A 27,682-nucleotide genomic window follows, 5' to 3' on the forward strand; every position below is an offset into this window, starting at 1 on the left:
TGGTTTTTGTTTCTATCTAAATATTTTTGATTACATTTGTTTACAAACAATTTTAGTTTCATATGCTCTCTGTAAATTTCTATTGACTTGTAACTCGGCTTTGAAAATTAAAATTTCAGCGCGTCTCTAAGCCACAATCTTTCTAAAAATAAGTGAGTCAAAAACATCTTGGTGGTGGGGGTAGGGTAAAGGCTATAAATTCGCATCTGGGTTTGTGAAACCTTTGAAGTCTTTAAAAGTGCTGTTTGTCCACATGCGCTCACGATGTGGATTTATCAGGGTAAATGTCGCTCTAGAGTTACTGACACGAGACATCTGTCACAGTATGGAGCAAACATAAAAGACAAGTTTGCGCTGAGAACTTCATAAGTCGGGACCCGCATACTTTGAGCGTTTGGGTCAAACGATTGTGGGAACTCAGGGCATATATGATTTTTTTCGGAATAAAATAATTGACACCAAAACATCACTATGAAAAAAATATTGTCCTTCTGCTGAAAACTCCATAACAAACCTTAATCATTTTCTGATACCGGTTTATATATCCCTCCTCCCGTTGTGATATATGTATATATCAATCTTAAAATATACCCTTTTTCTGTGTTATGTTTCTAGGTTTCAAGTCACATTCATTAAACAAGCCCGATACTGACTCTTTTTGACACTACCATCTCAGCTACAAATTTAACGTATTTTAAATATAACTCACCCACATTGAAATAAAATGGAAGTGATAGCCTACATGCCTCAGTTTGATATATATTATTTTGATATCATGTTTGTTGAATGTCTTACAATCATTATGTTCCATTTGCTTTGTTGAAGAAATCTACTTTCCAGTATAATTCTTTGGGAATGCGTTTTCCCACTTCAGTTGCCTCGTCAGTGCAAATATGGTTATAACTAGACCACACCGTCTGTACTTTTTTACAAACGACACTGTCATTGTATCGTTATGTAGAGAATGGTTCTTAGAATTGATAATCAACATAAAACATACTGGACTTTGATTACATAAATGTGGTGGCATTAAAAGATGTTGAATTTCAGTTGTTTGTTTGTTTGTTTTCCTGAAGAACAAAGTGAACTTCTAAGGTGTTAGGCTGTCTTTTTAAAAGACTGGTTTGGTTTGGTTTCCTGCATCTTAAGGCTGGCGCTTTACAGTTGTTTTTTTTTTGTACTGTGCTTGTTTTTGAGTTTAAAGCCTGTAGCTTGGTGAAGTATCTTCAGCTTGTATGATTACCCCACAGTGAAGCTGTAGTATTTCACTGTGATCAATATGTTTAAAGTTAATGCATAGTCCAAGAATCTGTTTCCACTGATCAGTTTAAATTGCACTCGTTTTAAGATTGGTATCAATATTAAAATTAAGTTAATGGTACGACCTGTTTCAGCAAGAGAACATAGGCCTAGGTCATTAAGAAAGCTGTTTGGCATGAGGTTGGATAACCCTCTTGTTGGTGTCAAGGAATTAATGAAAAATGTATTAAATCTTCAAGGAAATGAGTGCAAGATTACTGCTTGATTTATTGTATACTGCCATTATTCCAGAGCTCTTGGGACATTCATTTATATAATTTGAGACCAGACTCTTTGACAATGACCCTCTGAGAATAGGGTTTTAAGAGCGATGGGGAGTAAAAGAAGGGAACATTTTTTGGTTTGAACTCATGCCCAATCCTGGACCTCCACCTCCCATCTCTTTCTTCCAGGGTCCTTGTGATTCATTCTGTTGCATTCTATGGTCTATGCATCTTTACGCAAGATTGTCACTCAAAATCAACATCCAGTGCGTCAAAGGGTAAATCAGGTGTGCACTGTAGACACTTATTGTTTGAAACTGCAGATATGAATGAGAAATGTACAACATCAGAATGATGTAATCACACAACAGGGACAATAAAAAATTTTGCGCCGACATTTCACCCCGTTTTTGCATAGAATGTCCAGTCATCGTTTGCAGGCTTGTCTCATCACTACACCATCCTCTACACCGTCCTCCCTCTATTAGCCAGCTGATGCTTATTGTCATTTTAGTCGACCTGGTAGCTGTGTAGATGGAAGACTGTATCTCTTGAGAGCTAGCACAGACGGACTGATTGGTCAGAGGAACCACCACTGTGCGATGAGGAATTGAATACCTAGCTGACTGAAACTATCCAATCATGTCACCTCTCAGTCGTCATAGTGACAGTGAGTACTGGCATGGTCAGGATTCAGTATTGCGCCATTGGGCATGTCACCACAGTAGTTATCCGCATGCGGCACCTAGCACTCCCCACAGATTTTAACTGGACATGGTGGATATGACATTCAGTTGAAAGAAAGACTCAGTATCTATTCAATTTGTCAAGGATAATACACCTGTTTTTTAGCACTGCTGAGTGGTATGTGGTATGGTGAGTTAATGTATGGCAACATCTGCATGTTAGTATGATTGAAAAAGAGAGATAAGGACTTTTGTGTTCAAGGTAAATTATTTTGCAAGCACGAACATAAAGAGAACAAAGAAAGAACAAGAAACAGAGCCGAGACCTTTCAAATGGCCCCCTTTTGATTAATTAATTAATTTTTTTTTTTGAGTAAGCTTGAAAATATCTTTGTATTGCACAATATTTTGCAGAATCAAATGGCTATACAGAAACAGGTAATCAATTTTGATTAGCTTGGTCTTTCTTTCTTCTGAATTTTTTTTGTAGAAACATCTTGATCCTTTTATGTGTGATGGAAAAGGCTAGGTAAAATAGATCTTTTATAACTGTGCTGTGCATAGTACTTTTATGTTTTTAGGTTACATGTTTATATTCTACACCCTACCTTTTTCAGGTAGAGGCTTTGTAGAACACTGCATAATTCAGATACTGGTGTTGGATTATGATCCTCTGAAAAGCAAGCTAACCTATAAGCGTCCCAACCGACGTCCCATCTCATCTTTACTTCAAGGGCTGGCTGCTGTCTCAGAGAAGGATGTAGACAAATGGAGTCTGTACATCGTACTGATTTGGCTGGGAAAACACTGGCTGTTCACTTCACGTTTTGTTTTGCTTCTACTAAGGAACTGTGGATGAGATCCTGGTGTTTTGCTATGGATGACGGAACGTGATTTATTTTCTTCGCTTCTCATCCAGGATATTCCAAGAAAAATATGCCAGTCATTGTCTTGCAACAAGAAGGAACTTTTTGAAAGGCCACTGCATTTCCACAGTCAGTATTGTGATAATAAATGAGGAGATAAGTACCCAAATGCGCAGTGATGAAGGGTATCTCATCATACAGCCCCTCAGGGCTTGTTCATTATCCAGCTTTGCACTGCTTATTGCAGTTATTGACCTCAATCAACAGAAAGGAACCCTTGACCGGAAAGCGGATTCTTTCCAAGGGGCAGTAGGTTGCAAGTGAGGAATGTCGGGAATAGAAATTGGAAGAGGAATGTCTCTCATTGAGCATTGCAGATGCTGGAAGGGGATAATTATGTCTCTTTCACTTGATTTAGAGGAACAAGAAGCTATATGATGTTACACTACGGCACGATCATTGGCCTTCTTTCATCTTGTTTCCTTGTTTCTTATTTAGAAACACAGGACACAGTGTGCCTGTTGGTTTTTTGGGAAAAAAACTGGCCAGAGACAAACAGACATGCACGCTCACACGTACGTGCACACACACACACACACACACACATCCAGCATGGACCAACAGGAAGTGGACAGGCAGGAAGCCAAATCTAGGTTTCAGCCATACCGTTGTTGAATTTTACCTCTAGCTGACTTATTATTTGGCGGCAGTGCTATTTTGAGATCTTCCCATAGCCAGAACACTTCGTTTTGCACAGTTTGGTCTTGTCTTGTTTTATGCTGGGAAATGAAAAATAGGCCGTTACATGCTGTGAGTCCACAGGCCAGAAATGTGGTGTGGTCCATAAAGACACCCTGGTGTTAAACCCAAGACCTCTCAGTCATATGCGAAATTGTCGTTCTCGCTGGACGATGATGGAGAAATCGGTGTGGTCTGTGGACAGCTATAAAGAGAACAGTCCTGCGTCTGCTGCCAGGATTGAGGGAACAAATAAATTCTTGATGTGGACTCTGAGAATTATTCAGCCGTGCTGCTACTATCCGAGTTTATGTTAGATTCACCGAGCTTAATGGGTAATCCTGATGGTCACTTAGGACAGTGTGTGATGCAGAAGTTTCTGAGATCCTTATTTCAGTTCTCTGTTTTCATGCAATAAGGCACAATAGGTTTCAGTGCAAAATCTTTTGAAAGTAATGGGAATGTCACTTTCCTATGTAACAGAACAAATCTTTTTTTAATTTTATCACTGGCATCTACATACCGTCATTTGATATTTCATTGATTGGCATTTTGTCCACCCTGTCACACCTTATTTGTTTGATAGCTTCTGGAATATTCTGATATATATGCTGAATGGCTACGCTTCTGATTTGCCTCTGAACATCCATATTGAAACGTAAATCAAAGCACTGCTGCAGAATACATGCTAATGAAAAAAGGCCTTTGTCAGGTTTGACTGATGTGTCTCCACCCTTCTTGTACGCATCAGAATGAAGAAAATCAATCTGGACGTGTGCTGCTTCATGAATGCCAAAGTCTGGACTGAAAGAGACATAGCATAGCATGCTGAGGAGGAGAGATGTCCGTGCTCTCGATTATTTGTGAAAAAGAATGCTGGGTTCTGTGGTCAGCTGTACCCTGCTGGGTCAGCTAGTGGGAAGGACTGGTCCAACTTCAGGTCAGAGAGGTGGATACTGTCCAGATGGTCAATGTGGGAGGACCTTGGTTGGCCTGGACAAATGGCATCTGGTGCCCTGTTGAAGGAATTGTCTTCTAAAAGTTAAGCCTTTCTTTCGACATCCGTCACTGTTACATTTGTGAGCCGTCCACATTTAAATCCACATTTGATAGTATTTATTAAATATTTTAAATGATTACCCCATCTCCCCAGCCCAGATATTTTTAGCTCTCTGCTGTCAGTTCAATATTTTTTAGGTAGCCACCTCACCCACCCCTGTTCATCCTCTGTTCAGACCCACAATCCCTCAGTTTACATCAGTCTTTCCTTACAGACAGCTCCCTACCCTCCTGTGGTCCCCCATACACCCCCTGTGCCCCCAGCTCTCCCATTACACACTCTGCCAGCCCTGCTGGCTCTCCTCCATCAAACATCTGGCCCCCTCTCACTGCTCACCTGTCCAGGCTTCACCTCTGACCCCATCAAAGGGCCTCATAACCACATGCAAGTGTTGCCCTCAGTTTTGTTCTGCTCCACACATCTTACACTTCTAAAGGGCAGCTTACAGTTCGGTGATGTATGAGTGCTCGATGGATATTGCTACATCGTCACCAACATTCCGTTGTCGCTCTCTTTTGATACTGAACGTCGTCGCTCACAAAATGCATAAACTCATAAACGGCAACAGAATGCATCACCGAGGTCGAGTCATTTGCTCTTAATGCTAAAAAGTAATTGATTTCTGGGAGAAGAGAATGTTCTGTAATGTTTTCATGATAACTGAACCAGCGATGGGGTCAAAGTTTGGTACAGTTTAAGTCTCAGCAATTGCGATGATGACCAATCGCTACAGTATAAACCGCCAGTCTGTTGCTATGGTATAAATCAAAGTCATTGCGACCAACCATCAAGTATGATGGTCGCTGTGGGCAACGATCATTCATTTCCAATGCTGTAAACTGCCCATTAGTCTGCTAGATTGAGAGTAAACATTCCTGAAGATGAGTTCACCCTCCTTCTCTCAGTTTTGGAGATTTCCCCCAATATAAGTTTTAAAAAATATATATAATTAGATGGCTGTGTCAGTAATCTAATCTGCTTCCTTGCTCCTGTCTCATAGTTCTGTGAATGTAAAACCAAAGATTATTTGCTTGCTTTCTTGATTGCTTTTTGAACTGATGTGCCACTTAATTGTTTTGCCGATGCCGATCTCGATGTAAGGTGTTTAATATTAATATGTTTCATTTACACATTGACCGAAAAGAAACATGAAGTAGTAAAAGGTGGAAAGAACACGAGGGGGAAAAGTGCAGTGGCAGTTGTTAATTTCCTTAGCTCTCCTAATTTGTTTGGCTTGAACAATTGTCCTGTGTTCCACCCAGTGTAAAAAAAAACCAAAGGCTGTGCATAACACAGGAGCTACAGTGGTTGTGACTAAATGGTCCACTGCACTTGTGATTGTGTAATTAAAATGGCAGCTCGTTAGAGAGGCGAGATGCAGGGGCTATTGCTCGGTCCCCCATTCAGTGGCGAGGCGAGCGCTTGGAAGCTGCCCGGCTGCAGCAGGTCGCATAGCTCCACGGCCGCTAATGTTCACCCAGAATAACTAACGGGGCTGGAACAATGCTGCCCACACATTCAGTGTGGTTTGTTTGTTGTCTGATGGAATCTGGCAGCCCTCCTCTCCCTCAACAGTCGCCAACCCGAGGCGCTTCGTGGGTCTGTCCGTGTCGCGCAAAAACGGGCTCTCCGACCGTCAGCGCAGGAGCACGGCTCAGAGCTCCACAAACGGGGACGGAAAAGATGGGAACAGCATTTGTCTGTCTGGATCACCCCTCCCCTCATCCTCCCCCCCCCCCAGCTTGAAAGACAGATGAGAAAGGAGCACAAACAAACAGAGCTCGGGCCTGCGTTTCCTCAATCTGCCATTTGGGTAAAATGGGATCCAGAGCCGCCCCGTCCGTACAGCGGCCAGACGCGGAGTCCACGTCCCAAATTGTAAACTGGCGCTAGATCTGGTTTCCATTCACGTTTGATCAGCTTCGCTGGCCTGTCAAGTGCCGCTCTTTTAAGTCCCTTTAATTCCTGCCAGATATGCCGAGTTTGAACATCAAATGCGTACTTTCTGAGATTTTTTTTCTTCACGCACCGAGGTGCTTCGTAACATTCTTTTGCTGCAAACAATTTGCCACGTGAAGCAGATAGAGAGGGAGGTGGGGACCCGGGGCCTGTCTCGAGGGGTTAGAACGGGTGTGTGTGGGGGAAGCGGGGGGGTGAAGCAGTGAACCCCTTTGATGTGGCTTGTGGGTGGCTTTATTTTTATTCCTCAGAAAACAAGGACACAGTAGCAGCCCCTTTAAAGTGCTAGCACGTGTTGGTCAGAGATTGAGCAACGCCTGGAGACTGAGTCAGGCTGGGGAGGGCCTAGAGCCTGCGGAGGGGCAGCGCAAACAACCTACGAAGTGTAAGTGGGGAAGATGGCACCCAGGGCACGATGCTGGGGAGGGGAGCGATGGGCCGAAGGAAGGAGGAAAAGGACTACGACCCCCAGGATCCTCTGCAGCTTCAGATGTGAGGGCCGTCCTCTCACATCTGTCTCTGTTTCCTCTCACCACACATCACAATCTATTTGTGTCCTGTTGAGCACACCCTTGACTGTGGATAAGCCTCTTAAGTGTCATTCTTCATGAGTGGAGTGTTCCCCAGGTCACTGCTAATAATCACTCATATGGAATAGTTTGTGTTTCAGTAAGAGTGTGGTGAGAATGAACCTTGGTCTGTTGTTGCATTAGTTACTGCATAGAAAGCCAAGAGCATTATGGGAATTATGGGTTGTGGTGTCTGGATAATTTCATGGAGTTTTTCCATGTGAACACATCAGTGCAATTCATGGGTGCCTACTGTTGTTCCCATTGAGGTTGTTTGAACTATTTGAGGGCCACTTTCTTTGTTTGTCTTAATCTTGTTTTGGTTTCTGATATTTGACTTTTTTTCCTGAGAGCAAAAAATGTCACGCTCCACATATATTCTTCTGCAAAATTGAATGGACTATATTTTGTATTCTGAAATGCAGAATATTCTTCTAGAATATCAAAAATAGGGAAATATGTTAAGATGCATTTGTCTCTCAGTTAGTATTATCAAATGTGTTGGTGCCACATAGAAAATTTTACATTACCTGTGAATGATATTTTAACCATAATAATACTCTCTGCTGCTTAGGGTACAAATAAGACTGCTATTATGAAGTTACAGACATACAAATCAATGACAGACCTTGACTCCTGCCACCTTTCAAGCAAGGGTCAGAAGTGGTAACCCAGGAAATATCTACTCTTTGCTAACAACTGTAAATGTAAGTAACCATAGTTACTGAATTTGTCCAATATACTCAGAATTCATCAATATTCTCTGGTTTCATGTTTGTGGTTCTGGTCCAATTTTCATGTAGTTCACACTCGGACATACATAACACCCATCCCAGAATTGGACAGGTTGGGAAAGACTGGAGCCCCATTTGTCAGAGGGATGGGAGCCCTGTTTCTGGTTCACCTTCCAGCCAAAAACCCTTTCAGCACTGAGTTTCTTGTCTAACCTCGGATTAAAAGCAGAATGCGGCCAGGCTCTCCATCCTCAGCCTAATGACACGGCCCAGAGATGTAATAGACAGGAAAACACAGCACTTAGAGCCGGGAATGTATCATCTCAACATGAGAAGTGCTGTTTGTTGTTATTCTTGAGTGTGTTGCCCGATGTGGGAGCCACATTTAGAAAAACAGATAGAATCAAGTTGATGAAAGCACACTGCCTGAAAGAGAAAAGGCCAGTGTCTGGTCCGAGATGAAAGGATGTCTGAGAGAGCTCAATTCTGATAATGATGATATTTTCTCAAGAAGTATAGGCATATGATAATATATTTTCCTAAGAATTATCTTCCTTTGTGATCATTAGAAGTATGCCATTCAGAGTGTCTGCGGTGAGTGTATTCTGGAGTCTTCTCTAGGCCCATTCTCTGTGTTAGATTATAGCCATTGTTCCATGGAAGTCCAGACTTTCCTACCCTGGGGGCGAAGTTTTTATTCACGTAGCGCACAAACTCCTTTTGACAGATTTACCACATGTTAATGCTTTTGGGGAGAAAAAAAGAATTTTATTGATGCCTATAAATGGCAAATATTATTCAGAGGCCTTCTAGAATCTACTTTTTTTCTCTTGGGTAGTGGTGTTAAATACAACAAAATGGTTTTGTCTGTTGGCTTATCTGCAGTGTCATCAATGACATGAGTTTTGACAAAGATGGAAGTCTTTATTCTGTGTTTTGACTAGGTGCTATTGTGCCCTTTTCTACTCCTATCGCTAGGAATCTGTTCTCCTTTAGCTCTCATTCATTTATAATGCTGTTGGGGGATGTTTGAACAGCGATTGATGGTGTAAACAGAAGTCTGTGGGAGGGAGGAGGTGGTTGCATGGTAGGGGCACCTGTTCCAATCCTGCAATATCTTCTGGAAATCCCTGAATATTCCACTGAATAAATCAATTTGATTTATCAGTGTGCCTCCATGATTCATTTGATTTCATAATGTAATGTGCATTTAGGGCTCGTTGATGTACGGTAACGAGAACTATTGAATATTTTTTGACCGCAGTAATGATCGTTGCCACCATGTTGTGTATTGCCTTTGATGCGATAGCTTACATCTAACTTCAGAGGCCACGTGAAATGCTTCTAGGAAACCTTCACCACTGATATCTATTGGGTGTTGATAAGACAGCCAATCAGCAGCAAGGTCGTACAGATTCCATGTGAACATGTGATGAGTTTTTGTTTGTCACATGGAAGCTGCAGACCATTGTTCTTAGCAGTATCACAGTATCTTTTCAGCTCAGTTCAATGTGGCTTCCATTTCAAACAGCGTTTCATTTGGCATATATTGTTGACTACTGTTGACTGCACATCTTGGGTCATTAAAATTGATTTGAAAGCACTGATTTTGGGAGCATCTCTGACAGGAAGTGAATTCCAGAGACCTGGCTATAATGAAAAGGAGCTGCGTTTTCTTTAAAACCCAGAGAAAATGACACATTGGTGTGGACGATTTGGAATGGAGGGCTGCAGACAGGATGGAGGGGGGCTTTGAAGAAGAGGGGAGTCTGTGCAGAGCTTCTGTCTTTGCCCCTTGGGGCTGGTCTCTGAGGTTGCCTGTAACCCCACTGCCTGTTGCACCAGGCTCTTTATGTTTTGCGTGTGTTTGGGGGGGGGGATTTTTCCACTGCGCTTTGGCGGCCCCTACACTAGCCTTTCTGCCTTCTCTCCTGGTCTACCCACTGCCTGAATAATGAACCACTGTTTACACTGCGCACCACCACTACACTCTTGAGTGGAACACCATCCCAGCCTGTGTAGCTTTTAGAGAAACACGGGTGGAGGTAGACTGCGGGCTGGGTCCAACTTTGTGCACAGATCATGAGGGTTGTTTATGTCTGTACTTGAATACTTATTTATTTTTCATTTTTTCACAAAATGGCAGAAGAAATCCTGACATTTTCTCTGTCCTGAACAAATCCACCCCTGTAACTCATAGTAAATTGAATTTATATGGGGTGGATTCCAAGGTTCAACCTGCTCTGGAAATCTGGCTCACTCCCGCTGCCAGCGCAGAGGATGAAATGGAACATAACAGGGAGTGAGTGAAATGAATGTAAATCTCATTTCTCTGTCTGCTCTTTACAGATTCCTCATGCTGTCACCATGCTGCAGAACTCTCTTCATGTAGGGAAGCCTGCGATCAGGTGAGAGGCGTCTTTCTGCCAAATTCCCCAGCCCTGCACTCCGTACCCCCTCTCCATTGTTTTGGCTTTGTCTCTGATCAGTTTATTCAGATTTTACAGCCTTGTGATGGCCTGCTTTATTGGCATTGACAGTTCTTTGGTACTCATGTTCAGAGACAACAGCAACAGACTCCAAATGCAAGTGGCACACTTATAATCAATGCTAGCTATCGTGTGCATTAACTAATGATGCAATGATGCACTGGTGGACATTGCTTTGGATAAAAGTGTCTGCCAAATAAATGTAATGTAATGTAATGTAATGGTTCCCGAAAATGGGGGAGCTTTGTATAAAAAGACTGTAATTCCTACATGGTTCCCCCAATATGGATGTAAAAACCCTCTGATTTAACCTAACAGTCACCTCATGTTCATTGTTTCATTTCAAATCCAATGTGCTGGAGTACAGAGCAAAAATACAAAAAATGTTGCTGTCACTTGTCTGAGCATGTCAACAGGAAGCCTCCATTATCAGCCTCCACGTATAAGACAGATGATTCAGTGTGTCATATAGGCAAATAGCCATAGTAACTGCCATGGTCCTGCTGCTGGATAAAGTAGTTGAAACCACTGAATGATTCAGGAAAGGGTTAATCAAAAAGCCTTCTGCAGGTTTGTATTTTAATGAACAAAATCAATGATAATTTTCTGCAGTAATTAGTAATGTCTAATTCTCCAAGAAGGGGAGCATATCCAAATCCAATTAGTATGTTTGGAAATGCACAGATGTGCTATAAACGATATCTTTTTTTCCAGTGATACTTGTAAGATATTCCAAAAATGAGATTAGTGGGATGATTAAATGCAAAATGAAACAATGGTAATTGTTGCGTACAGTAAAATTCACTTTAATGCAATTAATGCATCAGCCTCCAACCCCACATAAGAACTGAATACACATGCAGATAAGTTTGTTGGCTGATGTCTCTGAACATCCTTATTTAATATTTCTCTTAACTAACTTTATTTGAATATAGAAGGGTCAGCTCAGATGTATTTTGTGTTTCTTTCCCCACATTTGCACTTTGCTCTAGTCTGTCTAGATTGGCAGTTGCTGGTAGGTCAGGTGGGAGGTACAGGCCTGAAATTTGCAAGCATATTTGGAAGTGCTGACCTTGAACAGTCAAAATAAAGTTGTAAGTTTGGCCCCTGTCAAAAATGTGTACTTCCTCAAATGGAATTGCTGAAGAACAGTTACCCTTCTTTTGAAGTTTGAGGCTGAGAGGGAGAGTTTTCTCTTCCCCTCATGCGGATGACAAGTAGGTAGTTTTTCCTCCTTTCTTTCTCTTGCTCTCTTTCTCACACTCCCTCTATGTGCCTATCTCTCTCTCTCTCTCTCATGCTCCCTCTGTCTCTCTCTTCCTCCCTCTTGCTCTCCCTTCAGATTTTTCAAATTTATTGTTAAGAAATCCAGTGAGCAGACTTTCACAGATTCCTCACTGTCCCCCCCCCCCCTTTTTTTTAACGCGGGACATAAAAGACGAAAGTGAAAAGGCCGCTTTTCCGCCGAAAGTGTTGCACCCACGGGCTCGGCTCTGACCCCCCGGCCCGTGGCGGCGGGGCAATTTGGAGATCTGAGCCCTTCCCCTCCTGTGAAAGTGACTCATTCAGGCTGTGGCAGCAGTCCCAGATGCAGGCAGGCCGGGTCCCTTACCCCCCCCTCCATCCGCCCCCTGCCCCCCCCCCCCCTCCCCAAACCCCACCCCGCTACCCCAGCTCTGCACCTGCCAGAAGGAGAGTGGAGGACGGAGGGCCCTGAATAATGGCCGTCTTGTTAGCGTCCGTAGAAGGGCCCGTCAGCGCCTGCGAAGAAAGGGGGCTGGATGTGCTGTGGGCCTGTGCGCAATCACGCCGCCATTTCTTCTTAATGGACGGCTGCTGCTTTGATGAGAGGAGGCCAGCGCTCCTGAAAGGAAGGGGCCTTTTCATCTTCAGTGCGGCAGCCCCCATTTGTATCTCTTTTTTAAACGGTAAAAGCATAATAAGTGGGCAGTAGCGGTCATTAGCTTTCATGGCCGGAGTCTTTCTTTTTTTGCGGCGTTCTGCGGATTTCTTTTGAGTGACTTCCAAGGAAATGCTGGTTTGCCCCGTGTTTTAGCATGGTATGCATGTTAGAACAATGTGATGGCAAAAAAAAAAAAAATTACCCATGATGCTTAAGGCCTTAGGAAAAAAAGATTGGGTGCGGACGCGCACTCAGAAAGAAGGCCATGTTGTATTTGCTTATTTCACGTTATTCCGCGTTGTGTGGCCAGTGCTGTTGAGATTGTGAAAGGAATGTTGCTTTGCACATCCTGTTGTCATTGCTGAAGAACATCTGATCTGAAGTTCACGGACTTAGTAAAGACTCTAGTGCACTAACTGAAAAGCAATCAAACGGAAAGAGTAATACCAGGTTTGTCTTGATTACAGGAGGAAGAGTTTAAGTACAGTCTTTTTAAAAAAAAAATCATGTTTCCATGGTAACATGATAGCTTGTATGGCATTTGTTTTAAAGTCTTACTTAAAAAGCGCAATGAAGTATGCTGTAAAGGCCTTTGATCTACACCTGCTATTTCCCATGCGTACATCAAGACCTGCAACAAGGCCTGCTACAGGGCTGTATACGCAAAGGCGGTCTGTGGACAAAAACAAATTATGAAGACTGGGAGCATGAAAGGATAGGGGCTATTTCTGACCCTGATTAGAATTCTCCTGCTCTCTTGTTTCAAATGTGATTGGACATTTAGCCAGCCACACTTGGTCGCTGAAAGGGTTTCGAGTGTACTCCAGCAGGTATCCGCCGCCGAGCTTTCAGGCAGCAGGCCTGCCGAGCGAGCCGTCATTAAGATTAATGGCATTTTATTACCGGAATATTCTGAAGCGGAGCAGGGGCAGGGGCAGGAGCAAAAACGGGAATGACGGGGCCCAGAAAGCATCAATGTCGTCTCCGTTATTCTTTTGAACTGGTTCTGATTTAGTGAGCATCCGTCCCCGTAAATGAATTTCATGCTCTGCGAGCTGCCTCCAGACCAGGATCTGGCAGGCGGCGGGTTCTCACAACCCTCGCTGACATTAATGAGTGTTGTTAGCCGGCGCCCGTCTTCGCCGCATTCTTAGGTTGTCATGAACTCTGCGGAGGCTGTTTGTTTTCGCGGGAGGGTTGCGCAACTCGTGAGTCTTGACAGACTGCGAATATAGCTGTTCAGAGACCCCTTTTGAAGTCAAAGTTCCAATTCCAAAACTCCCGTGAGGAAAATGCAAAGCGTTCTATCTATAATAACCATAGATACTTGGGGGCTCTGGTCACATGTCTGTCTGAGGGGTGTCCCGTTAACCCTTCATTTGGAAATGACATTGCAAAAATGAAATCTGTCATTACAGGTCTTTTCTCACTATATTCGAGCCGAGGAAAGACTGATTTTCACGTATTGATTGTTACACCGTGACTGTATCCAGTGTATTTTGAGTGGCTCCGTGACAACTGTTTGTTTTTGTAGCTCTCCACCATTAAAAGTGAATCCCGTTTGAAGCACCTGCTGCAACGATTACCAAGCTATTGCCCAGAATCTATGGTAAGCACCCATTTCCATATGCTTTTTGATATATTTTTGGCTATGAAGGCAGGTAATTGGCTGTGTGAGTTTATTATTCTACAACAAAGGCACGTATCTCTGGCCCACCTGTCAGAAATATGTCTATCTCCAAAGTCCTCATGCTTGATGTGCATAAATTGATACACAAAATATCATGGGTTACAGCTGCAAATCAAGCGGAAGGCTCCCCAACCGATGTGTCCCTAATTATAAACCGGACACCTCACACTGTTTTTAATTTGCACTGACGGAAACCTGCAATTAGGGCCAACCTGTAATTAGTCAGCATTCGCATTTTATTGGACCTTCTATCTGGCTATGTGTTGCTGAAACAAAATCTCTGCCTCTCAGATCTCACTTATGTATGACCAGTTAAAGAATTGTATTTCTTATTATATTTTTTTATCTTAACCCTTGTGTTTGATTTGGGTCAAGTTGACATGTTTTAAACTTTTTGTAAGAGGAATGACACTTTTGAGAGATGTATTTCATAACCAGTGACAATGTAAATGTAAATTTGGTTCCGGTTTTGTGTTTCTATTTGTTGTTCATCATCTGTATTTGCTTTATGTCTTTTTTCCTATGTGGTTTCTTTGAATATAATAAGATACAGATGAAAATAATTGAAAATGTCAGTTCAAAACAGTAAATATCAATAATCTACTGCATGAAAACCTTGTTTCATGTTAAGTTTTCACAGATAAGCATGATTTATACCCCCGAGCCTTCGTTATGGTGGATTTATCTAAATTACATCTTTATCACAAAAAATTCTTGACACTTTCATTGTTAAATGTGATCTAGTGCGGTAAATGGAAACCATTAACAATATATATTATTTATATTGTTTGAAATTGAGGTACAGCCAGTATATATTGAGTATTGCTTTAAAATCCCAATAATGTTTTGGGTGTATCTTTACCAAGCTAACAGTTTAACAGGTGCTAATAAGCATACATTGTGCAACAGTCAGAATCACTGGTATTCTTGTTGTTTCAATTCGAGCTACTTCATTTGGAGCTATTTTTTCCTTCGGAGTCGAGGCGGATGATGGCAGGTTTTTTTTTTTTACTGCTTTCCTCTCTTCATGTGCCAGAGAACATGAAGGACTTTTCCACTAACGTGCAAATGAATCGCAAATGTCGTCCAGTTTATTTTGTTGATTATCTTGTCAGCCCCGCTCGCAGAACGAACAAGCTTCACACAGCTCTTTCTTCATGTCTTTGAGTCTTCTCCGCCTTACACTGTGCCAGATGGAGAGCTTTGTTTTATGAATTTATAATTGTTATTTTACTGAATAAACTGGCTCACCTCATTTCTTTTTTTAATTAGATCTCAGTCGTATTAACGTCGTCTCTGCTGCCTGGTTGAAATTACATAGCCACCACAAACACCAGCAGTGACAACAAGCTGATCACTTTGCACCAAGAAAAAACCCAAAGTTCCGGTCCTTAGAAATCCTAGACACACAAGCTCACATCATGTCCAAATATGGGTATTCACTTTAGCCCTGCTTGGTGTTTTTGTCACTCCCGGCAAGTCACTGTGTTGACTTCTAGGATGCCAGAACACATTTTAACTTGTTTAATTTGAAAACCTTTGAAACCCAGATAGCTTCAGACAATTTCACAAGAAACACTTATCAGTGTGCCTGATAAGCACATTTTCTTATAAAAAGTATTCCTTCAAAGTGAGTGACAAAAAGTGGATGATTCGTTAGACATGGGCAATGAATATTATGTCAATATTTCATATAATATATAGTAATATAGCACATAATTACTGAATGTAACCTGTTTGTTTTGCTTTAACATGTGTTATATACAAACCTTGAACATTCAAAATTTTTAAATGTTTTTTTAGTATATTTCCATCGTCTGTCTAAAGTTGAAATGTCTTTTGTATTACTGTAACTGTTCCTTCTTTTTCAGAGTGAACTTTGGATTTGCGTCAATTCCACATTACCTGGTAAGGGACTGATCAGCAGTTATAGATGGGTATATTATAGATCCAACTGTAACACGCACTGAGTCCTGGAATCTTGTCTATGTTGAGTAGACTATTGTCTCTACCAGATTTGTTCAGGAGAGGCAAGAATAAGATGGAAGCATTAAGACTTTCCAGGTGCAATAACAACATTATTCATGCTGAACAAATCCACTCTGAAAGAAACACCATATAAGCCCAAAGCCTGGAGAGTTGCATTCACTAAGAAGAAGGAAAACAAAATGCGTTTCAAATGTACAAGAAGGAATTTGCTGACCTCTTCAATCATAAGGCCTGTGTGCTTTTCTCCGTTGTGGTGGGCAATGGTGTAGGTCAGAGAAGGCTTGATGCAGAGCTGGATACATTCTAGGGCAGGGGTATCCAGGCTTATTTGAGAAGGGCTGGTGTGTGAACACTGGGTTCCACAAATAAAGGTCATGATAGAAAACCATGTTAGTCAGTTGAATTGCCAGACGTTCTCAGATGAAGTTTTGATGCCCCTGTGCTAGGGAGTGTCAAAGAGCCTAGTAGTTTTTTGTCATGTCTTCGAACATTCTTACAGTCTCGTGTTCTTTCCACTCCTGTCTGTGTCGTAGGAGCGTCCCGGAAGTCCGACGGGTGGGTGGGTCTCGGGTGCTGCGAGCTGGCGATTTCCCCGGACTGCCGGAGGGAGTGCAAGCTGGTGAGAGGGCCTGAAGTCCCGCGCGTTGTTAGCGTCTGCTTTCTGCACGTTGGGGACCGATATTGAGCGATCGGGAGGGAATTGGGAAGTAGAGCCTAGGGGCCCTGAATGCATTCTCACGGCCGTTCCCACGAGCCTCATGTCAAGTGCGTGTCCCTGTGGATGGTGATTATGGACCCCTGACCTGGGCCTTCTCCCCCTGCGCGGTCCTCCTGCGTGACCCCAGCCGTCTCGTGTCTCTCGCCCCTTAGGCATCGTCCAAGAATGACATCACAAAAGTATGCAAGAAGGATTCTGAGGTAAGGAACTTTTCAGCTGAAAACTCTGATGCCGTGTGTAAAGTTGTGTGGAGGCAGTGGAGGGGTCTTACAAGAACGATCGCTCGCATCGCAACAGGGAGAGATTCGGCCATCTCAAATGTTGATGGAAGAGCTCTATGAGGTCCTTGTGTAAAAAGTGGTCTTGTGGCGGTTGAGTAGGTCTCGAGTTTTCCGCCTGTCACTAGAAAGTATTCCTAATAAGTCTGGTGTCTTTCATTTTCTCTTAACAGTTTTTTCCAGTGTGTGATAAGGCTTATTTTTTCCCAAGTAGTGCTTGGTGCCAGTTTCTTCTCCTGCTTATGAAGTAATTATCTTTCTGCATAGAACTCTGAATGCTGTAATAATCTCTCTGAAGACAAAATGTCATCTCCTGCCTATGGCTGAGTTCATGACTCTCAGAAGTGTCGCTCAGGACAGACATTTCCACCCGAATGCACTTTTTTCCTCACTCACCTTTTAACAAGCCAAAAAAAAGACAACTTTCAAATTATGGCTGAGGTTTAATCCAGCCTAATCAGTTTGCTCTTTTTATGAGGAGTCTTAGCACCGCCAAATTGTGCGACGGTGTTGGACTGTCAAGCTGTCAAGTAAGAGAAGGTTTTTAATTTCCAGACTGTAGAGAGTGCTGGAGTAGAGCACCGATGCTGCTTGGATTGGGAGTGTCAGGAGAGGGCAGTCAGGGAAGCTTTCGAGAGCGATTTATTTCTGTACGGCCCTGAGAACAGACCTCAGACGGGGTCATGGAACAGGCTGTTCGCTCTGTCCGCAGTCCCCGGCCAGCGCTGCGCTTTTACTGAAGAACCCGAACGCGGGAGGGCTGAAAGGCTCGCCTCCCACGTCCAGACCGAATAGGAAACATCATACCCTTCAGAACCCTCCGCCTCTCTGTCCATTGTAATAAGACTGACAAGCTAACGAACAGAGAGATGCCTTCCCGTATTCGTGTGAATCATTTAACGATGCTTAGCGTTACTTCATTCAATCTACAGTTTTTGTAAATTATTAGTCTGTTGTTTTGTTTTCAAGCTATTTTGTTAAGTGTACAATAATGTGTAACTGTGACAATCTTTGTTGTTTGTGACATATATTCACAAAAGTGTTCATTTTGCAGAAACCCCTCTACAGCTGCATTACCAAAAATGAAAGTAAGTGTGGACATTTTTTATGAAAATGTAACATATGCAAAACAATCCAGAACCATTAGAACAACAAGTAAATGCTGTATTTTAGAGAAGTACCACTTAACCAGCTTTAATAATACAATACCATTCTATTAAATTGTTTATTTCATAATAGGGATACAACTAATAATTATTTATTGTTCTCCTGCGGAAAGGAAACTGACATTGTCCGCAGTGGGACATTCAGGGATTATGATTTTGGGGTGCGCACGCGATCCCATTACAATGACAAAAGTCTACGGCGGGAAGTTGGGGCTCTACCATGGGGCACCCTGCCCCCCCTGGGCTGAATAACGGGGGAATGAGTTTGCCACCCTGTCCGATAAGCCCTGTTTACATGCCTGGAGGGCAGGGTCGTGACCCCTGGCCCGCCCAGATGACTTCATCCGCCGCAGTGAATGGGGCGCTTATTTGTATTTTGAAAGCCATTGTGCGGCGGGCGAGCGTGTCACGCAGAGCCCCAGAGGGGCCCCACGCATTTCGGCCCCCGAGAGGAAGCTGGCTCTTTTCTCCCGCCGGAGCCACGGCTTCAGCCCTCACGGGTTACCGCTCGTCCCCACAAAGGGTGCCTCTCTGTTCTCGCAACTGTAAAAAATGAGTCCGTTCCGGTTTTTTTTTTTTTTTTCGTTTTGGGAAGAAGCGATCGCGAGAACCGAGTTTTGAAAGCAGGCGCAGAAAGACAGACAAGCGAAGCTCTCGAAACATCATCATTAACACACAAAGGCTGTTTCAAGCTCTTCTTATGAAACCCTTTTCATTCCTTTTAACAAACTGTGTGTGTTCGAAGCATTGTGTTGCGTGTGTTTTCTATCCATTTCCTTCTTGCGTGTGTGTGTGTGTGTCTACGCATGTGTGTGTGCGTGTGTGTGTGCGTGCATGTGTGTATGTATGTGTGTGCGTGTGTGTGTGTATGTGTGTGTCTGCATGTATGTTTTTGTTTTCCCCCAGTGGGCTCAGTGTGCTGCAGCTATGCTGGGAGACACACAAACTGCAGAGAGTACTGCCAGGCCATCTTCAGGACGGACTCCTCTCCCACCGTCTCTCAGATCAAAGCTGTTAATGAGTACTGCCAGGCCATCAGTCCTCAGGTCATAAGCTGTGTGGGAAACTACACCAAATCTTACCCAATCAGGAGCCCCATCGACAGTGAGTATCTGTGGCAGCGCTTCACTCTGGCTTAAAAATACTCAGCTCTGAGTCATCGTGGATCTCCTGTTTGAGTGGCTGAGAACATTTATACTTTCTCTCTCAGGGCACTTTTCACACCTTGTTGATTTGACTGGAGTATAAGATTGGCTGAGTTTCTCTGGGGAGTTAACTGGCATCTCCCACTGTGATATAATTGCACCAGCATCGTTCTTTACACCTGGAATTAAGTGACCTGGATGTGAAAGTGCCCTTAAATGGTACTTATCCTTTGCATAAAGAAAGCCTGCTGTGTGATCACCACCCTGCCTCAGCATAAGCTGTCACACGAGCTGCTGACAGTTACAGTTCAGACTCCCCAGTCGCTGTGTGTCTGGCTCAATGCAGCCTGCACTCAGCTGCATTTTCCACTGATCTCTATCTGATGTGGATCAGGCGATTAAACAGGATTAGCCATCCATCCACATAGGTTATACAGGTAGCTACAGGTATACACTCTCAAAACAGATGTGTTAAAAACAACACGACGCATCGTTTTTAACAGACATCCATGTCCAGTTAAGGACAACAGGTTTTGTGTTACTTTCAACACAGTCTGTTTCATAAAGTCTCCCTACATGACACATATGTTGCATTTTTGTAATGCAGAAGTAGTAACTTTGACGCAAAATGTGTTGAGGGCGACACAAAAGTAGTGCCACTAAAAGTGTGCTGGATGTTAGCACATCCTCTTTGATTGCGTGTGTTTGAATGAGATGTGTGGTGCAGTCTCTCGACCACTATACAAATCCCTCCACGTGGTTGCGAGTTCAATTCCCGCCGTGTCACTTTCTGTGCCCGGTTTTTTTCCGTGTCTCTTATCCTTTCTGCTTTACCCCTGTCTGAATAACGTAAAAATTACGAACGGAAGCCGCGTGGGATGCGCTCTCCCACCACACATCGGCTCTGAGAACAGAAATAAGCGGCGAGGGCCGTTTAAATAAATACGTTTTTAAGAACGAGCGAAAGCTTGGAGGTGAGCAGCGCGCGCGGTTTGTGCGCAGGTCTGTTCTGCTGCGACCGCGCGGAGGACGCGCACTGCCAGGCGGCCTGCAGGCGCATCCTGCGCACCATGACGACGGAGCACGAGATCATCGACGGGCTCATCAGGGAGTGCCGGCGCCAGCCGCTGCCCCAGGACCCCCTCTGGCAGTGCTTCCTGTGGAGCTCGCACACCCCTCCCAAGAACGTCCCCGACACCTCTCCCACTGCCAAAATGGACGGCGCCAAGCTCCACTGCTGCTCCAAAGCCAATACCTCACTGTGTAGGTCAGTGTCCTCACTCGCGCTTGTGAAATGCCTGATTGTGTGACAATGTTCAAGAATACAACTATTGTATACATGTGTTTTTTAATTAGAAACTATAATGTGTTCATCAGAAAAAAATACTGTATTTAATATACATGTCCTGACATCTACACTGAGGCCTGTTCAGATTCTTGGCTCGGATTGCATGTGTGCACAATGCAAGATGTGTGTACTTTTTGATGTGAAGTTGTTGTGTGGTGTGTGTGTGTGTGTGTGTGAGTGTGCGTGTGTGTGTGTGTGTGAGTGTGCATGTGTGTGTGTGACTGTGTGTGTGTGAGTGTTTGTGTGTGTGCGTGTGTGTGTATTTGACTGTGAGAGTGGGTATGCCTGTGTGTGTTCCTCCTTCTGACCCCTGGCTCATGTGTTACTCCAGAGAAAAGTGTCAGGAGATCAGCACTAACTGGGGGACCCAGACCTGGCAGGAGTTTGACCAGCTGTGCGAATACAACCCCGTGGAGGCCGACCTGGTCACCTGCCTGGCCGACGTCAGAGAACCCTGTCAGCTGGGCTGCAAGGACCTCACGTACTGCACCAACTTCAACAACAGGTGAGCGACCGTCCCGCGTTCAGCGCCCCAGCGGCTTCCAGTGCGGCTGCGTGACCGTGCTCGGTCAACTCGTTTCAACCGCAGGTGAGTGGCCGTACCTCTAAAATGAAGTTCCGCCCATGGCGAGTGTGTGCTTCTAGTGAGCCAGCTTCAGCAGCGAGTGAGAGGCTGTTTCCTTGGAACGACAGAAGAGTGAGTAAGTCTCCTGCAGTCTTTTTGAACAGGAATGAATTGTTTTAACTGCGCTTATTGTGGCTGCTGTCTTGGTCAGGTCTCCCTTGAAAAGGATTTATTTAATCTATGGGGACTTCCTGGTTAAATTAAAGTGAAATACGTAATAGAAGTGTCACACGTGCAGGCATAGAGCTGTCCTCGGTGACCCCTGCATTGCGCTCGATGTCTGCAGACAGGCCGTCGTAATTTATCGTGGCAGGGTTAGCGTGAGTGTCTCTGTGAAGTCACCGAAGTTTAAAGTGATCACTGGAGAACTGAGGCGTCGTTCCGCGCTTCGCTCGTCTGTGGGTTTCGCGTGCAGTTCTCTGGGGGAAGTGTCATCCTTCAGACTCCCTAAGGCTCGTGGGAACGAGCTTCAAACCGTTCAGGATAATGCATTCAGCCCCGCATTCAGACAGAATGGGATTGTTTCTGTTGCTGTTGTTGTGCAGCGGGCGAGGGGGACGACAGAGAGGCGCACATGAAGGCTTAGCGCAGACGCTAATCACCGCTGGGGAAGGGCCCCCCGCTTGAACCGGGCCCTCCGGGGCCCTCCGGAACACAATGCGCTGCGGTCGGCGGGGCCCCGCGCCGGTCGCGGTCGCTGCGGGCCGCGGAGACCGCGGGGTTGTTTTCCGGTCACGGAGGGCGCGGGGCGGGTCGCGCTGGAACAAAGGCGCCCGCGGTCTGGGGCCCGGGGCCCGGCGGCTGCGCAGCGTGACGCGTTTGAGCGCGGCCTGGGGCCCCGGCGCGCCGCGGGGCCCATCAAAGCGGGGCGGAGAAAACCACACAAACATGACACGGTTCACCCAGATACGGGTCTCCTGGGGCGTGGGGGGGTCGGGGGGGTGGGGAGGCTCTGAGGGCTTGGGAAGGGGCCTGCGCAGACAGTGTCTTTGCAGAGCCACTTTTACGCTGATGTTCTTGCCCTTAAATATCCCTCTGGGAGATGTGTTGTGATGAGGCAGATTCTGCTCTGATGTGGGCTACCCAGGGAGCAGTCAGGAAACGGTCGCCAAGATACACTCAGTCCTGGTGTGGATTTCAGCCCGTCTGCACCGTACCCAGCCCTAGCTCAGCCTGGCCCTCCACCTCCACCAGGAGGAGCTTTCTCTGCAGGCAGGTTAACATAAGTGTTGTTGTAACATATAGAACAAGAGACAAGACAAGAGAATACAAGGTGTTTATAAACACAAAATCACTTTTCCATTGCTTGTCCCTTCAAACCTTTCTCGCTCGCCCTTTTTCCTTTTTCTCTAATGCACTACTTTTCGCTCACTCTTTCTTTGATCTCTCCATCTCTCCACCTTTCTTCTCCACTCACGAAGCACTTGTGTGAAGATTTTTATTTTGAACTCAATTAAAATGTTTTTTTAAATACGTACTACGCCATTCACCATAACCAGATCTGAAGTGCTCCTTTGATCGCTGACGGTCCTGGTCCCCCGAGACCTGCTCGTTGAAGAGTCGGGAACAATCCGAAGATTCCTCATCTTATTTTCATTGGAGGAGATGGAGGAATCCCGCTCCATGTGATGGCACCACCATTCCCGGAGCCGGACTCAAAGTTCAGACAAACAAATGCTGGCTCCAATTTCCTTTGAAGGACTCCTGGGGAGGGCGGTACGAGCGAGCCCCCCCGTACCCCAACCCCCCCCCGCGGACTTCAAAGCCAGGGCGCCTCGTGCCATTGGGTTCTCTCAGCTGTGGGACGCTGGGGGTGAGGGTCGTCTGGAATGGGGGATCCCCTGGTGTGCTGTGTACCCACACAGAGACAAGGGAGGGTGCCCTCCCACCCCCACCCCGCGCCACCAAACCCCAACCCCGACCCCAACCCCGCTGATATGCAGATAAACATTAGCCTCTTAGCCTCGTTTATTGACAGAAGAAGAGCGCGGTGACGTCGGGTTGCCGGCCACTAGGGCGGCGCCCTCCTAGTGCTGTCACCCGGTGCAGTCCTCTTGCGGGACGGCTTTCCGCCCGCTGTTCGGCCTGCTCCGGTGCGTTCTCAGAGGCCGCTGAGCCGTTTGCTTCCAGCCACCGAGCACGACAGGACATCGGCACGTCCGCGTTCAAATTCCTGCGATTGCAGTCATACTTTTTTCATGATGTCGGAGGACGGAGTGTGGCACAGTGGGTAAGGAACTGCGCTTGTACCAAAGGTCGAGTTCGAATCCCGGGTAAGGACACTGCCGTTGTACCCTTGAGCAAGGTACTTAACCTGCATTGCTTCAGTATATATCCAGCTGTATAAATGGATACAATATAAAGTGCTATGTAAAAAGTTGTGTAAGTCGCTCTGGATAAGAGCGTCTGCTAAATGCCTGTAATGTAATGTAATGTAATGTAATGATGTGTCCGTTTTTGTCCGTTTTTGTTCATTGCTTGCAGATGTGTAGCTATCTTTCATGTCAAGTGAAGATCAAACCGAGGCATGGGAATGGCTTTTTAATGCAGAGGAACCTGACATCTGTGACACACTGCGGGGTTTCAGTTTATTAAAGAAGAGGTGAAGTAGCAGTGAGCTGATATCTGCAACAGATTGGTTACTTAAAACAGTTACGTGTATTGAAGTCAGTAACGAACGTGTTCTATCATCATGAGATTGGGGTTGTCTGCTCTGCTGTGATACTTGATTGAATGTGTGAATTAAAGCACCATAATAGACTGACTTTGGGCCTTCAGCTATACTGTTTGCTCTTTCATTGAGCCATTGAGCCACAGCTGATTGGATAAGGTGCATGTGTTTAATTTAGCAGACAGCGACGTGCTGTTCAAAAACAAAGAAAAATTAAACAAACGCTGTTCTGCTGTCCTCTCAGGCTCTACCAATCAGTGCTCAGCAAGTGAATGAGTTCCTCCAGTCTCAGCCAATGAAATAAGTAACGTTACAGAGGATGGTTGTGAGTGGAGGGGAGAGCACAATGGCTTCTCACGGCCCGCTCCCTGACCTCCCACGGCTGCTCCGCTGCTCCCCGCGGTGGTGACCCCAAGGCGCGGTGTCGTCTCTAAATAAGGCCGAGCTCAGCTCCCTGCGGTTCCTCCGGCGACCTCCCCCGGCAGGAAGTGGCTGCCGGAGGCCGGCACCGTGTAAATAAACTATCCGGTGACCGGAGATCGGCATCTAGCCACGCCCGCCTCTGTCTGGAAGTGCCTCCGCACATACTAATCATGCTCTCTGCATTGCTGAAAGGGCTCTCTCTTTCTTTCTCTTTCTCTCTCTCATTTTTTCTCTCTCTCACACTCTCTCTCTCTCTCACCACTGTGGAAGAGCTGCACACCACCCCATGTCTCCTGAGGAAGACTGTCCCTGTGGTTTACTGGCTGTAAATCTGTGGATGAGAGAAATGCAGGGACAGGTGACCTCAGAGGGCGCCTTGCTTTAGTACCTTAATCACATCTGAGCCGCTACCCTTTCTTACACACACCGGTACTTTGTAACGCTGTTGTTTACAGGTATCTGGATGAATGGCTCTTGTGCTGAACAGTCTGTGTATTCAGCTGTGGGTGTGATTATTTTTACTCTCTTGTCCTTAAAGACCCTGTGCAATCAAAAGCATCATTTTAATTACTTATTTCATGCATCAAGAGCCAAAGAAAGCCAGTATTATATATATTTCTTTCTGTTTTATTTTAAATTACTTTTTTATGCTGAGGTGAAGTTCTTGCACTATATGAGAATTCATTTCTGATCTTTCTGAGACCATGCTGTTTGCCAGTTAACAGTCTGTCCCATGTCAGGCTTCAAATCCGGAGTGAAACTGAAGTGAATGTTCATTATGAAACGGAAGCATTGCATCATGCATCTACTGCTCGTGTTTCGAAATGTCACGCTGAAGATCAAAAGGCAATTTTATTATTTTCCTGTTTATAGATCTGGAAAATGAAAGAGTACATGTCTATCCCGCTGTGTAACGAACAGTTTGAATGCAGCAGAAGACTGACAGTAATCTGTACTGCTTTGTTCTGTGGTGTGCTCCGTGTGTTTGGTTGGGTAGGCCCACGGAGTTGTTTCGCAGCTGTAACACCCAGTCGGACCAGGGGGCCATGAGCGACATCAAGCTGTGGGCCAACGGCACCATCAAGATGCCCTTCATGAACATCCCTGTGCTGGACATTAGCAAGTGCCGCCCCGAGATGTGGAAGGCAGTGGCCTGCGCCCTGCAGATCAAGCCCTGCTACAGCAAGTCCCGCGGCAGCGTCATCTGCAAGTGCGTCCGTGTCCCCGCCCCTGTCCCCTCCCCTGTCCCCACCCCTGTCCTTGCTTCTGTCCCCTCCCCTGTCCCTGCCTCTGTCCTTACATCTGTCCTCACCCCTGTCTTCTCCCATGTCCCCATCCCTGTCTCCGCCCCTGTCCTTACATCTGTCCCCGCCCCTGTCCCCACCCCTGTTCTTGCATCTGTCCCCGCCCCTGTCCCCACCCCTGTTCTTGCATCTGTCTCTGCCCCTGTCCCCGTCCCTGTCCTGGCATCTCTGTCCCTGCCCCATTTTTCAGTGACATTGTTGCTTATAGTGTTGAAATAGTGCATGCCTTGCAGAATCAGTGAACTCCATGGGCCTACATGCAAAACTAATAACGCAACCAATGATTGGAGCAATCAGTTGGTCATGGCATTGATTTTGCCTGTGTTAAAGTTCTTAATAAATTAGGCTCCACATATTGAGGGGTTTTCTGAGGATAACACTAGAAATGAAATCAGGTGGGATTTGAAAACCTCAGGAATGCCCCAGCCGCACAGCCGCTCTGGCTGAACGCATGACTCCAGGCTGGCTGTGGTTTCCACCAGGGGAAGTAGCTCACAGGAAGTGGAGATGACTGGATGCGATGATCAAAGCGGGTTTTAGCCTAGGTAATTACAGAGCCTCGGAGGTTATGGGGCTAAATGAGACGGCGCGGAGGCCGCCCTGATCAAAAGGCACTTTTGTAAAGTGGGCTCATTAAGGGAGCGTCGCAGCGACCCACCACCTACACCTCTCCACATCTCTGCCTCACGCTACGTCTATCCGCCGCCGAGCTTCAGCTCCAACGCTGAGCTTCTCATTTTCTAAACGCTAGCTTTTCTACCCCCAGAGCTGACACACTGTCACGTTTTCTGCAGTCGCTGGAATTAGCTGAAAAATAGTGAGTTAAAAAAAAAGACATTTTGCACTCAGAATGCCATCGATAGAGGTTAAATTGGACCCTCAGCTCAGTCAGTTTCTCCCTGACTGAGCTATAGAACTACAGCTCACCAGATATCTCGCGTGTGTGTTTAGCGTTGTGGATTTAGACACCTGACGCATTCCGTTCAGTGCCTACGCCTGCGGCTACACTTTGTGTGAATGAATCATTCAGTCAAATCCACCTGTATTTACACTCTGGGAAAGAGTCTTTAGAGCTGACATTCTCCTGTCTGCTCTGTGTGCAATGCAGCACCTTTGTGTCAAAGCCATAAGGGTTAGCGTTGAATATTTGAAATGCCACTACGTTAGGTCTCATTGATGCATTCACTCATGGGTGTCACTTCTGCTCCCTCCCCAGCTGCACTTAAAGTGTCTGCAGTGGTTATATGTAATTAGACTCTGTTATTGTCTTTACATTACATATGGGAAACAGAGCGCAGAGCATATTGTTCTGGGGCAGTGAAGTTGCCAAGTAGCAGGAAGGTACACTGCACAGTGGGACAACAGTGGTAGCTAACCACATTTACCTCTGCTATTAAGGTCTTGTTGAGCAAAATATGGAACGAGAAATGAAAAAATCCAGTTCACATTTTATTCAAAGTTAGGAGTGGTCTTTGCTGCTTTTTCTTTTCACTTTAATATCAGGCAACCTGTTCCTGGAAACCAGGTGAGGTAGGCTAACTGTATCATCTGCTCTAATTGATCAGTGAAGTGTTGAATAAGAGTGAAAATCAGCAGTGCTCGTGAGCCACCCGGACCAGGTGTGGCCACCACTGATTCAGTAGAATGGTGGCAACCCCACGTGCAGCGTGCTCTCTTTGCACATGGAGAAGTGCACACAAACACGAGCCGGGTTTTGTAAACGGTGCGGAGCTGTAATGGGGCGGGCTGACAGTGAGCGATGACTGCGCCTGACCTGGGAGCGATCAGTCAGAGACGG

General features: G+C 45.3%; 1 protein-coding gene across 1 annotated transcript in view; it reads left to right on the plus strand.

Moving 5' to 3' along the window:
- LOC135252789 (reversion-inducing cysteine-rich protein with Kazal motifs-like) overlaps positions 1–27,682 on the plus strand; it is a 47,258-nt gene that overhangs the window by 1,117 nt on the left and 18,459 nt on the right. The window contains exons 2-11 of the mRNA XM_064331293.1: positions 10,485–10,543; positions 14,062–14,136; positions 16,089–16,125; positions 16,740–16,825; positions 17,077–17,124; positions 18,257–18,290; positions 19,275–19,472; positions 20,516–20,780; positions 21,193–21,366; positions 25,578–25,790. Coding sequence (XP_064187363.1) covers positions 10,485–10,543; positions 14,062–14,136; positions 16,089–16,125; positions 16,740–16,825; positions 17,077–17,124; positions 18,257–18,290; positions 19,275–19,472; positions 20,516–20,780; positions 21,193–21,366; positions 25,578–25,790 — 1,189 coding nt within the window. The remainder of the gene's footprint in view (positions 1–10,484; positions 10,544–14,061; positions 14,137–16,088; positions 16,126–16,739; positions 16,826–17,076; positions 17,125–18,256; positions 18,291–19,274; positions 19,473–20,515; positions 20,781–21,192; positions 21,367–25,577; positions 25,791–27,682) is intronic.

The sequence above is a fragment of the Anguilla rostrata genome, chromosome 4, assembly GCF_018555375.3.
Source record: "Anguilla rostrata isolate EN2019 chromosome 4, ASM1855537v3, whole genome shotgun sequence".
NCBI classification, from domain to species: domain Eukaryota; kingdom Metazoa; phylum Chordata; class Actinopteri; order Anguilliformes; family Anguillidae; genus Anguilla; species Anguilla rostrata.